Source organism: Centropristis striata, chromosome 13, assembly GCF_030273125.1.
Source record: "Centropristis striata isolate RG_2023a ecotype Rhode Island chromosome 13, C.striata_1.0, whole genome shotgun sequence".
Classification (NCBI taxonomy): Eukaryota; Metazoa; Chordata; class Actinopteri; order Perciformes; family Serranidae; genus Centropristis; species Centropristis striata.
In genome coordinates, this window is record NC_081529.1 from 14,892,954 (window position 1) to 14,906,753 (window position 13,800).

Below are 13,800 nucleotides of genomic sequence, written 5' to 3' on the forward strand. Positions count from 1 at the left end.
ACTGAGACTGAGACTTTATATATTCAAAATATATTATTGTATTTTTATTTTTTGATGCATTTATGTAAGCAGCCTTTTAATTGTGTAAAGGTAGGGCTCATTTTAACTACTTAATACACTGTTATGAGGTTTAATTGAAAAAAAGTAACTAAAGCTGTCAGCTAAATGTATTGGAGTAAAAAGTACAATAAGTGCCTCAAAATCTAGTGGAGGAGAAGTATAAAGTTACATAAAATGGAAATACTCAATTACAAGCACCTTAAAATTATACTTAAGTACAGTACTTGAGTTAAATGTACTTAGTTACATTCCACCACTGGTATCCAGAAGTGTACAAGTTGAACTGGACACTTTTCCATTCATGTTGTTTATCAGACTAAGAAAACGTTATGTAAAACACGCTGTGACCCCGTCACGCACCCACATCCACACACGCCTCCTTGTTTACTATCTTCCAACAGTCCAAGTAGGTTGGATTCCTGGAATCTCATTGGCTGGGTGCCGCCCACCTCGCTCTCCCATTGGCTGGGCTCGTCTATTAAATAAGACTGCCATGTGAGGGTCTGCAGATCACACTGACTGCCACCGTCACTTGGACTACTCGCCTTAACATTAACTACTAACTGTCACTCGTTTATTTTTCACGCCCGAGGATTTTACATCACACGTTTGCGTCCTAGTTGTGAATTTCGCAAAATAGTCTTTTTGAGATGACGAGTAAAATGAAGTTTGTTCGGTCCCTGGTGAAGACTGTAGCGCTGGCCAATGTGCCAAAACACGTCGATCATTTCTCAAAGTTCTCCCCCTCTCCTCTGTCTATGAAGCAGTTCTTGGATTTCGGTGAGTGCGCCGTATCTATTATCAGTTATAGTGTTTTGTGTCTTATAACAATCAGTGGTGGAAGAAGTATTCAGATATCTTACATCAGTAAAAGTATTAATACCAAACTGTGAAATTACTCCACTACAAGAAAAAGTCCTGCATTCAAAACTTACTGAAAAAAAGTACAAAAGTATCAGCATCAAAATGTATTTGAAGTATCAAAAGTAAAAGTACTCGTTTTGCAGAATGGGCCCACTCAGATTGTTTCATATATTGAAACAATTTTCTATATGAAAAGTAACTAAAGCTGGCAGATAAATGTAGTGGAGCCACTCAGATTGTTAAATATATCCTAAATATATTGTTATATTATTTGTATTGATGCATTTATGTAAGCAGTGTTTTAATTTTGTAAAGATAGGAGTTATTGTATCTACTTAATATACTGTTACGAGGTTTAATTAAAAAAAAGTGGAAACACTTTAAATGTATACTGTATGTAATCACTTGAATTTAATTTATCATGTTTTTATGTTAAATTTCAACTTGAAAAGCAACTAAAGCTGGCAGATAACTTTAGTGGAGTAAAAAGTACAATATTTGCCTCAAAATGTAGTGAAGTAGAAGTATAAGGTTACATAAAAAGGAAATACTCAACTAATAACAATTATAAATTATTATTGTCTTGTATTACAAAGTGCCTTGTTTTTTGTGTGACATCTGCACCAAGGTTTGATCTGGATTTATTATTTTTTATTTTTAAGCTATTTTGCGATTATTTTATTTACTGTATATATTTTGAATTTAAGTTGAAATATATAGTTTATATGTCTGTAGTCTACATTTTCTCACAGGAATAAAACTGAAGCAGACTTATAAGTCTTGCATCTATAAAATCAAAAGTGAAGTTGTTTTTTGCTCAAATCTTTGCATTGTGCTGTCAGGTAGAGCGCTGAGACAAGGAAAGAATGTTTTTTCTCACTTGTGTCATGGCTTGATTTCACCATCTCACCTCATCACTGGAGGAAAACAAGCTGTTAATCATGCTGTCAGCCTGCTCTGACCTCAGCCAGTGTAACTGCTGTTAATGCGGGTGATGAAGTTACAGCACCTGATGTCTTGTGAAAGGGACTGTACACAAACTATTATTGGGAGAGGGGTCTGGAAATGGGCTTCTGTTATTTTTCCTTTGATTAAAGCTAGGGCAGTGTGAGTATTTCAGAGGAGCAGGGGAGTGTCTTTAATTTTTTTTGTAAAAAGAATTACATTATATTTCAGCTGTTCTTTGCTTTATGATTATTGGTTCAACATAAGTAATTAATAAATACATCAAAACATAATCACAAGACAGCTCCGTCTCTGTATCAGGGTTGTTTTAATGTCTGTTATTAGTGCCACTGATTAGAAGTTTCTATATTATATTCTATATTATGTTCATTGTCATGTGCAGTATATCTGTATATGACATCCTACCATGTCATTTGAACTTTACTCCTTAGACACTTTATTTATTTATTTAATATTGTTATAATCATATTATATATTGTTATTGTAACCTATTTTGTTCATTGGTTTTCCTATATTTATCTTATATTGTGACTGTTTTTTGTAATTGTTTTGGAGGCTTTGGAGCAATCTGGAACCAGAATTTCCTTCGGAAATAATAAAGTTTTATCTTATCTTTTCTGTAAGTTTTTTAATTGGAGTACACAATTAAACAATTTGAAAGATTTGAGTTGTTGTACCAAACTGAGTTGTATTATGTTGATGTGTGAGGGTGCTGCAAGAGGAAGGTTAAGAGAAAAACAAAAATCATCCTGGGCAGGGCTTTGTTTTTACAAGTGAAAGCATTGTAACCCCCCCTCCATTATTTGATCTGCAGTTATTTCATTCAATCTTGACCTTTCAACCACAATCACAACCTTTATTATCAACTGGATTTTGCTTGGGCCTCTTGCGTTCTTGACCGTTAGATGTGGTTGAAATCGCCACAAGAGAAGATTATTTAGTCAAACCAGTAATGACTTGTTTGTGCACTTTCAGATTTAAATGTAATCATGTTGTGTTCTGTTGTCCAGGTTCGATCAATGCCTGTGAACGCACGTCGTTTGTCTTCCTTCGTCAGGAGCTTCCTGTTCGTTTGTCCAACATCATGAAGGAGATCAACCTGCTGCCGGACCGGCTGCTGGCCACGCCCTCCGTCCAGCTGCTCCAGAGTTGGTGAGGCAAAGAGCTGTACTACTGAAGACTCACAGAAGGATTGACTGATTTATTATGACTGATTGGTATATCTGATTGACTGGTGAATGATCTACTGCCTTGTTTACTGGCTGACCTTACATGTCACTGGAGCCTGTTCTCCCGTCAAAAACATCAGTATAGGTCATGTGTATTAAATGGCAGACTTTCACCCAGGAGAGCAGGGCTAGGGTCCCGTATGAAAACAAAAGTAAACCATGTTTAACGGTGAGTTACGCGTAACTTACATTTTTTATGTAACTTGCAGTAGTCACGTGACCCTTGTAACTACTTCACTTGCATTAACTAACATTTATTTACTATTGAAAATGTTGTTTATGAAACTGCAGCCTTTTACGTGTGTGCTATTTTTAGAACACGCCACTGTACCACGAGCCGGGATACGTACCTACATGTTGTAAATTGTGGTACTGACACACGATGTCTTCTGCCGTATAAGTTGGAGAACTTGTTGGTCACTGCTGTCCTGTGAAGAATTCAGACCTAAGTCAAAAAACATCCTACTCACATGAAAAAAATACCATAACCTTGTGTTTCTTTTTGCTTGTCCAAAAGAGTCTTAGTATAATACATCCTCAAACACTGGAAATTATGATTTTAAAATGCATAATTAAAAAGAACACATGTCCACTCTCGGAAGATTTAGTTTTTCAGTTGTCTGACCCTTCAGAATTGTGCAACACTTTCAAAACGCTTGCAAAGCAGGTCCTCATTTCTAAGAGTTGTATGGTTGTTGATCCGATTGCTATGAATAGAAGTGTGACACTGCCATGTGGGCCCCAGATAATAATATTACATTACAGAGAAGGGAACGGAGGAGGAGGAGGAGGGAGGGTGAACTTTGTCCCAGTTCCTCCTGTAACCCCTCCTGTTTTCTTCTTCTTTTTCCTTGCCTTGCCTGCTTGTTGTTGCAGCTGAGGGGAACAGCACGTTCAGTCCGCATGCGTACTGTTAGAACAAAATAGAACACTTCACACTTTCAGCATCATTCATAAGAAAACGACAGCTGTGGAAGATATTGAAAGATTGTTCTCTAACATGAGACACTTTGACAGAGTGAATCTTTGAGATTAAAAAGGTGGACCAACTTGAAAGTAGTGTTTCTGATGCAAACTCTCAAGGACATGTGACCTCTGATCTCTCAGAAGTTCTATTGGAAAGACTCAAAAAGGTGGTTAATAGCACTTACCACTGACTGTTTGTGAGTTATTACCAGAAACCTCATATACTCCTTTAACCAACTAACTGGCTGTAACTCTTATCTCTCTCTTGATCTGGTAGGAGCTGGGTCGCCTCAGAGTTATGTTTCTGTGAATCCAGTCACGTGACAAGTTTTGCAAAGGATGGGGCTGTTTACATCCTCCTCCCCTCCCTAAACAGTGGAATGTACTGCTAATACTACCAGGCTTACGTCGAGCCTTGATACACAAAGCTTTTGCTTGTGTATCAACAATGCTCTCACTACCACTATCTCCTGTAACTGCAGTCAGTGACCCTCAAGTGTTTGTGTTCTCTCAGGTACATCCAGAGCCTGATGGAGATCCTTGAGTTTCTGGACAAGAACCCGGATGACCACAGAGTCCTTGCGATGTGAGTATAGCACATTTATCTGAAAAACAGAAGCAGATCAGGACAGAACAGCATTGCTTTCACTCTCATCTTTTTCACCAACCTAATATTTTGCCTTTTTACCTATCTTCCTGTTCTTTCCTTCCTCTGCACTTCTCCCTGTCCTTTCCCTCTCCTCCGTCCACTAATCCCAGGTTTGTGGAGGTCTTGGAGTCCATCAGGAACCGGCACAACGAGGTGGTCCCCACCATGGCTCAGGGAATTATTGAGTACAAAGACAGTTTGGGCCAGCAGGACTCTGTTACTGACCATAACATCCAGTACTTCCTGGACCGCTTCTACACCAGTCGCATCTCCATCCGCATGCTCATCAACCAGCACAGTGAGCAGCCACACACACACACACACACACACACACACACACACACACACACACACATAACTGTCACTACTCGTGGCAGTTGTTTTAACAACTATGTCCTCTGACATCTTACAATCTTTCAGCTCTTGTCTTCAACGGCAACACAAACCCCGCCCACCCAGACACCATTGGCTGTATCGACTCCATGTGTGACGTGACAGAGGTTGCAAGAGGTGAGAAGAGGGACAAGTTTGTTTATTATTTAATTAATTGCTTACCTTTTTTCCAAAGTTGGAATATGCTCCACTCTCACCGTCTTGTAGAAAGACCTTAAATCAAAAACTTTGCCTTAACAGCTATCACTGGAGGCGTTATGTTTTTGAGTTGTTTGCCCATCCATCCAATTCTTTTGAGTGCGATATATCAGTAATGCCAGGAGGGAATTTCTAATATGGCGCAAATGTCCACTTAAGCGTCTTTCAGACTGCAAATGTCCTGCTATACTGCCGTTAAGAGCTGTGCTGTCTTTTCGCCTTAGGACATTCATGCTGATTCTGTAACAATGTAATATTGGCGTCCAATCACATTGCAGTCCAGCATTGCGGAACGAAGTCTGAGGAGACAGTAGTGGGGTGTAACAGAGCAGCAGTGCTGCACAGTAGCACAGTACAGTATGTATGTGCTGCGGCAGTATGTGTACAGTAAGCGACGTCAGTTTGTTTACTATAAGTGTAGACAATATATGTGAAGTGGCGGTAGCAGCAGTGAATTCAAAACAGTGATGGTGGAAGAACTGCCCGTCGTGCTGTTTCTCACTGTAGATTTTATATACTGCAGTTAGGCCAAGGCGATTATATGATTGCCAAAAAAAATCAGTTTGATTACGGTGATCAGCTGTGAGCATATTTACTTGAAACATGTTGACAACAGCCAATCAGAGTCGACCTTTTCCTGCTCCACTGCTGTCTGTAAATCGCTGCAGAAGTAAACCGAAAGACCGAACGTGGAGCTCAATGCGGAGCATAGGAAATTACAATCTATCCGCTGCTGTATTTAGAGAAAACTAACATTCACAGCACGGCAATTCACACACAGGTATGGTGCATTCAATAGCGTTGGAACGGCTATGGTAGCTAACAACAACAAATTGGTTTAGTCATTTGAAGAAGTACCACCCAAGTGATTATGCGGAAAGCATTAAAATGTGAGCAGAGTCTGCACAGCCTGCCACTGCTGCCAGCAGACGTAGCATTGGCAGTTCAGCCACAAGTAGTGGAACTAATCTCTTTCTTCAGTTTCCAGTACAAACTTTTTTAAAACTTGAAAGTTTAAAAACAATATAAAAAAAAGTGATAATAATCGAGATCAGACGATATGAAAAAATATATTAGGATAATTTTTTGGCCATATCGCCCAGCCCTAACTGCAGTTGCATTTTGCTGAACATGATTCGATTACTGTCGCACTCAAGTGAGAGGCGGGTTCTGATGATACGTCACATATTTAATATAACTCGAACAGTCTCGCCAATTTTATGCCCCTATTACTACTTCCTAAACAGAGCTGGGATCACTTGATCCCCTCATCACGATCAGATTGCAGGCGAAAGGTTACAGAGGTGCAAAACTTGAAACAGCAGTCAGAAAGGGGCTATACACTCGATGAACTGATTAGATCCTAGTTGTCAAAGGGTCAAGGTCAGGTCATTAATTTCTAATAGGATGAAGTGATGACACAAAGGCCAAAGGTCAACTTTACTTTGACATCATAATGTTATGCGCAAATATAATTTCTGGCCAAATTCTGTTTGTACTCTGTGGCCTCAAATTTCCCATTGAAACCCTGTGTACACAGCTGACTAACAGACAGAAACATGTTGTTATGTGTAGTCTGAAGTGTGCACTTAGTGGATATGTGGAGGTGATAGGGCACTTACCAGATGCACAGTTTTTGAATAGAAGGAGTCAGAGCATCCGGTTATGATGTAACACACTTATCAGCCGTGATGTTTATAGTGATGATAACCTTGTAGTTATCACATCTACTTATCTTTGTAAGTTTTATTATGTTCGTGCAGGGCAAAGAATAGAGTTGTTTTTGCTTTCTGTCTCTCTAGATGCCTATGAGAGTGCTAAGTTGCTGTGTGAACAGTATTACCTGGGAGCACCAGAACTGGAGCTAAGGCAGATGAATGGTAAGACACACACAAAATGCACTCTGGCTGTTTATATCATGTGTGTGTGTGTGTGTGCATCAGGCATTGACTGTTTTCACATTTTTTCTCCCTTAGCCAATAACAATAAAGAGCCAATCTACATCTCATACATCCCATCTCACCTGTACCACATGCTGTTCGAACTCTTCAAGGTAATATATAGTACTGCACCTGCATGAAGACAAAGGGCCACTCCAATCATTTTCAACCCCAATTCAAAAAAAGTTGTGACAAGACAATATATTTACTAGAGGTGTCAATCAGCCCCCACGATATGATTTTATCTCAATACTTGAGTCACGATATGATATTATTGAGATTTTAAGCATTTTGCGATATGGGAAGTATTGGGATACGATATATTACGATATAACTGTTTAACTGCATTTTGTGTCCTAAAAAGAAAATTCTCAGTCTGTTGATCTCACTTCAGTCTTTTTATTTCTCCACAATGAGAGTCAAACCCACAGACTGACCAACAAAGTATTCAGTCAAACTGAACTGAACTGATATCAAACATGTATGGACGACAACTGTAGCATTTGCTCAAACTTTCCTCAATTTTAAGCCTCACTGCTCTGAATTCTTTTGAATGAAACATAAAAAAGCAGAACTTTGCAGCGTTATTTCGACAACTTCCCGACACGATATCCTGACACACCTGCCTATAGATTCCTTCGATCTTCTAGTTTAATATGATACCAGTATCTCCAGTATATCCATACAAGTGAGCCTGTAAAAAAATGGCAAAAATACTACCGTCTGTCGGAACGCAAAATATCTTGGCGGCCATGAATTGATATAATATTGCCATGCAAAATATCGTGATACTATTCTGTATCGATTATTTTCCCCCACCTCTAATATTTACCCTCTTAAAACTCAAAAAGGTGAGATAAAAAAATCCAATTGAAGTAGTTTAGGTTGTGTTTAAGCAACATCCCAACATCAGGTTTTTAGTATTGCAGTTGGGAGAGAAAGACAACAAATTGTAGCAACAGAGGTAGAGCTATCCTGGCTGTTTCTCCATTTCTTCAATATATACAAGCAACCAACTTTTGCTTTAACACAGATTTCAGTGTTAAATGAATTTAAATACAATAGGTAGACCATAGTTGCTGAATCAATCTTACATTAATTCATTTACTGACAGAAGCAATTGGTTCAGTATGGGTTTTTGGTCCCAACAGCTGATAAACCTCCCTGTTTCCTGTCTGTAGAACGCCATGAGAGCAACCATTGAGAACCACGAGGCCAGCAGGACCCTCCCACCCATCAAAGTCATGGTTTCCCTAGGTGGAGAGGACTTGTCAATCAAGGTTAGTGACTCCTCTGCATACAGAAACACCTCTTATATTTTCATGTCTGTAGTTGACATTAAAAAGGTGAATTTGGTAAAGTATAATTTAGTGTTGTTAAATGTATGTTCTGTACTTCTGATGCATTGAATGGAGTTTAGTCCAACTGTAGTGGAAACCACAGTGAAATTTAACATACCAGAAAGGATGTCGTATGGATGTTGTAAAGGAGTACAAGGTATGAAATAGCGTTCATGATGTCAGAGAGGCTATAAAACCCCAGCATAAGCAAACATCAACACAATGCCCCAAATTCTCCAACTAAAAATAGAAGGTTTTGGCTCAACTAATTACTTCTTTACTCCAAAAATATCACAGTAATCCTCCCTGTACTAAAGTGTGTAACACAGAGTCTGTGTACTCTAAGGTGATTATGCTATGCTTGTTAGAAAAGCTGTGTGGAGAGAAAAAGCAGAATGAATGCTCTCTCTGTGCATTCTGAAATTACTCATTTTCGCCCTTTGCCCCGTTGTTCTTGTTACCCCGACTGATCTCTATTCAGCTGCTTATTTAGGTTACATAAACCCCATAAACCCCTCATTATCACCAAAGACTCATCATCCTTGCAGAGACCAAGCCCTTTTATTGACATCATTGGCTCCAGGCACATCATGCATCCGTATTTAGACAAGATTAGGTTTTTGATACCTGCAACCTCTGTCCTTATTGTTCTAAGGAAGGAGTTACTCACACACACACACACACACACACACACATCTGTTTTATGCTAACACGACTAGAATTAAAAACTGAGATCTCACCGTTTACATAATGACTAAAAAACAGCCTATTCTTCTATTAAAAAAACGTCAATATAGGTTGTGTGTACAGGCAGCGAAAAACGAGCGATCTTGACTTATTTCAGCGTCCACTGCAATGCATCCGCCACCATCTTGCTGATGTAGTAGCGATTGACGGCGAGGCAAATTTTGGAGGTTGTGGTGGTGGACGGGTCGAACAAATGGTGGACTTTTACCCATAAGAGCGGGCTTTGTGTCCCATGTGAAAACAAAAGTAAAAATTTTTTTTTTTATTTTATGATTATTTTTTGGGCATTTTTGCTTTATTGAAAGTGATAGATAGAAAGGGGGAGACAGAGTGGAGGACATGCGGCAAAGGCTTTTATGTACATTTATTTACTGTTTAAACTGTCTTTTATAACACCTTACCATGAGGTTTTTCTTTTAATAACCGCAAACTGTACGCGTGTGCTATTTTTTAGAACGCGCCGTTGTACTGCAAGCTGTGATACATACCTACAGGTTCATCTCAATAAATTAGAATGTCATAGAAAGTTTATTTATGTCAGTAATTCAATTCAAAAAGTGGAAACAACACATTATATAGATCCATTACACACATAATGAAACCTTTCATGTCAAAAATTCAGTGTCTCAAAAAATTTGAATATTATAAAAGACCAGTTTTAAAAAGTTTGTTTTAATATGGAATTGTTGGCCTCTGAAAAGTATGTCCATCTACATGCACTCAATACTTGGTTGGAGCTATTTGACTTGAACTACTGGAAATTGATTTTTCATGATATTGTAATTTATTGCACCTGCACCTGTTCATGCCGTAATTTGTGGTACAGACACACAACCTCTTCTGCCGTTTATGTTGGAGAACATGTTGTTAAAACATGTTGTTTGTTTCATGTTTGTTTTGCCTCCATCATGGCTGCTGTGTTAATCCCACTATGTGTCCCTCTCCAGATGAGTGACAGAGGAGGTGGTGTTCCCTTCAGGAAGACAGAGAGACTCTTCAGCTATATGTACTCCACAGCTCCCAGACCCTCCATAGGAGACAAACACAGAGCCCCACTGGTAAGAAACACACACAAACACACACACATTCAAAAATAATATCAATAAATATGTGCTAATGTGTGTGTGTGTGTGTGTGTGTGTGTGTGTGTGTGTGTATGCAGGCAGGGTTTGGCTATGGTCTGCCCATCTCTCGACTCTACACTCGCTACTTTCAGGGAGACTTACAGCTCTACTCTATGGAGGGTTACGGCACTGACGCAGTCATACACCTGAAGGTAATACAAGAGTCACACACACATGCCTGCAACATATTGCTTAATATAAAGTGTAATAGAAGTATACATGCATGTGGGGCGTCCCGGTGGCTCACACTGGTAGAGCGCGTACCATTAAGGCTGAGTCCTTGCTGCGGCGGACCGGCGTTCAAATCCGGCCTGAGGGCCCTTTGCCGCATGTCCTCCCCTCTGTCTCCCCCTTTCTATCTATCACTTTCAATAAAGCATGAAAAAATGTATGTATTAGAGGTGTGAATCAGCATGATATGATTTTATCCCGATACTTGAGTTATGATATGATATTATTGCGATTTTAAACATTTTGCGATATGGTGAGTATTGCAATACAATGTGTTGCGATTTAACTGTTTGACTGGATTTTGTGTCCACAAAATTAAATTCAATCAAAAATTGTTTTGTCAAATAAGAGAAAATTCTCAGTCTATTCATCTCACTTCAGTCTTTTTATTTCTCCACAATGACACAAACCCACAGACTGACCAACAAAGTATTCAGTCAAACTGAACTGAACTGATATCAAACATGTATGGACGACAATAAATGCAGCATTTTATCAAACTTTCCTCAACATTAAGCTTTACTGCTCTGAATGTTTTTGAAACAAGCCTAACTTTTTACAGTTATTTCAACAACTTCCAGGTATGATATCCTGACGCACAAGGTGCCTATAAGATTCTTTAGATCTTTTAGTTTCATATGATACCAGTATCTCCAGTACAGTCCTACAAGTCGGAATGCTAAATATCGAAAGTTGGCGGACATGAATCGATATAATATTGCCATGCCAAATATCGCGATACTATGCTGTATCGATTTTCCCCCACCTCTAGTGTATGTGCATGCATGCAAAATCACCTGTATAAACTATATTCTCTGCCTGTTCTAGGCTTTGTCTACAGACTCAGTGGAAAGGCTGCCAGTTTTCAACAAGACTGCTTTGCGTCACTACAAGCTGAGTTTGGAGGCAGACGATTGGTGCGTTCCCTCCAAGGAGCCCCTGGACCTGGCTGTGTACCGTGCTAACAAGTGATTCAGTCATGACCGGACATGACCTGATACAAACCCCTTACAAGCTGACCATAAAATGTCCCTTGAAGGCAGGGCATTGTGGGACCAGATGTATTAGCCGTGCGGTAGACGGAAGCTGCAGGGACCAAAAAGCGGAGAAGGCAGAGCATCAGCATCCTGATTGTCTGGGAACTTCCTTGATTGGAGCGAGCATCTTCTCCCTGTTTTTCCCTTCACTGTCTGTACATGATGGGCGTATATTCAAAGATGCAGTGGTAGAAATCCAAAACGAGAGACCGAGATGGAGAGATGCATTGAACTGATGGACAGGCTTGATTGTGGACAATATCTGACCAATGAGATTGGGATTTACAAATACATATTACCCAGATATAAGCAATCTGCATAGTTTATTCCTTTTTTATGGTGCTTCTAAACCAGTAAGGTTTGAAGAGGCCAGGAATATGTTTTCCTTAGAGACAAAGACCCTGTTTCCATTTAGCAGTAACGTGGTCAGAGTGATCGAAACACAAGTGGACAGCTCTCAGTCTGTGTGTTCTCACCTGGCAGTAGCATGCGTCTCCACATGCGTCTTTAGTTACCACTTGTGATCTGATTCCACTTTCCCGGTCTGTATGTAAATTAACACGTACATAATTTCCGTTTGTGAAACACCAAATGCGTTGCTGTTTTTAACCGGCGGGGATCACTCAGACCACATGTTACTGCTAAATGGAAACAGGGTCAAAAAGTGCGTGTTAATCTGTTGAATCACTGCTCAGTTACTGATAGTACACAAGGATTAAAGATCATTTGGTTAGAGTTTAGCCAGTGCTTTAACATTGTCAGCGAGTTATGTAAACGTATGTTGACAGTAATGGTTATCCATTAATCAGCTTTGATAAAAGCTTCGAATGTGCCTTAATCAGTTTGTTGCTGAAACTGCATTGAGTGTATTATAAAATATACTGTATATTGTGACTCACTGTGTGTATTTCAAATGTCTGTGACCCAGGCAGTGTGTTATTATGTCATTTGAAATGTCTCTATAATATTGTATATTTGAAGTGAACTGTTAATTTCTATTTTATTTAAATAAAGAAACAGTTTGAAATCTATTGGCCTGAAATTAATTTAATTCCTGTCCTCAAACAGGCCAGACCTGAACAATCTGGACCAATCAGACAGTGAGTTATGTAAGTTATGTAACACAAGATGCACAGTGTGTTTGTGTTTCTTTGTGTAGATGACCTGGAAAAGCTCACAACAGTCCAGGGTTCCATGCAGAGACTTTGGCCACCATGCAGGGCGGATTTGTTTGAACTTCAGTTATCATGCATTTTGTGTGTGTGTGTCTGTGTGTGTGTGTGTGTATGGGTTGGTAGGTAGGTGCATGTGAACATAGGAGACCAACCTGCCCTTGCAGAACTCAAAGGGAAATCATAAACCAGTAGTATCTATCATAATAAACTAAAGTTTCCAACCTGGCAGTGTTAATGTAAGGATAAGTCGGTTGATTCCTTGGGCCACAAAAATGTGTTTGTTAGCCTCACTGTATATTGAATTCTACAGAAGACCTAAATCTTCACAAACAGGTCACAGATATAAACTAATATTTTGAATTTGAATTTAATTGTCCATGGCTCTCAGGATAGCAGTGTTGGTTGGACTGAAATGTCTCTATCTCTGGACTAGTGGACGTATTGTCTTGAAATTTGACAGTCATTATCTCCTCAGGATGAACTGTAATTATAATATAGTATAAAGTCCTTTGATATTTCATCTAACTCCATAATCAGCCCAACATCTTATCTCCAATACTTTGTATTATACACTGTAAAGTTTTATTACGATAAAATACTGGCAGCTGTGGTTGCCAGAACTTCACTGTAAAAAATACAGTGAGTGGGTTTTCTACTGTAAATTTAAGTGTAAATATCAGCAAAAAACTGTAATTTAGACTGAGCAGTCCCTTTATTATTAGGGTAACTGTGTCCTTGTGACATTATGGTATTAATTTCTACAGTTAAAATGTTTTGCACTATTCCTTGATTTACTGTAATTAAAATCGTCTACTACGGTGATATTCAATTTTTAATTTTTTACGCCCTATTTCTGATACAATTTGACAGTGTTTTACTGT

At 39.0% G+C, this 13,800-nt stretch overlaps 1 protein-coding gene across 3 annotated transcripts; it reads left to right on the plus strand.

Moving 5' to 3' along the window:
* Positions 1 to 583: 583 nt before the first annotated feature.
* Positions 584 to 12,713, plus strand: LOC131984067 (pyruvate dehydrogenase (acetyl-transferring) kinase isozyme 2, mitochondrial-like). 3 transcript variants are annotated; one of them, XM_059348935.1, is made up of 12 exons: positions 584 to 840; positions 2,901 to 3,042; positions 4,600 to 4,671; positions 4,845 to 5,032; positions 5,155 to 5,244; positions 7,128 to 7,205; positions 7,302 to 7,378; positions 8,447 to 8,545; positions 10,300 to 10,410; positions 10,515 to 10,628; positions 11,536 to 11,551; positions 11,607 to 12,713. In XM_059348935.1, the coding sequence occupies exons 1-12, from the start codon at positions 711 to 713 to the stop codon at positions 11,978 to 11,980; spliced, it is 1,491 nt and encodes a 496-aa protein (XP_059204918.1). In that variant the 5' UTR covers positions 584 to 710; the 3' UTR covers positions 11,981 to 12,713. The 3 variants fall into 3 exon arrangements, with proteins under 3 accessions (XP_059204918.1, XP_059204919.1, XP_059204920.1); XM_059348936.1 differs by having other exon boundaries at positions 11,536 to 11,819; XM_059348937.1 differs by lacking the exons at positions 584 to 840; positions 2,901 to 3,042 and adding an exon at positions 3,874 to 4,252.
* The last annotated feature ends 1,087 nt before the right edge of the window (positions 12,714 to 13,800 follow it).

What these genes read in the sequence shown, in the direction of transcription:
- LOC131984067 (XM_059348935.1), top strand. Translation starts at nt 711, where the DNA reads ATGACGAGTAAAATGAAGTTTGTTCGGTCCCTGGTGAAGACTGTAGCG. An exon ending in CATGCTCATCAACCAGCACA is followed by an intron (nt 5,033 to 5,154) that starts GTGAGCAGCCAC and finishes ACAATCTTTCAG; the next exon opens with CTCTTGTCTTCAACGGCAAC. An exon ending in CGTGACAGAGGTTGCAAGAG is followed by an intron (nt 5,245 to 7,127) that starts GTGAGAAGAGGG and finishes CTGTCTCTCTAG; the next exon opens with ATGCCTATGAGAGTGCTAAG.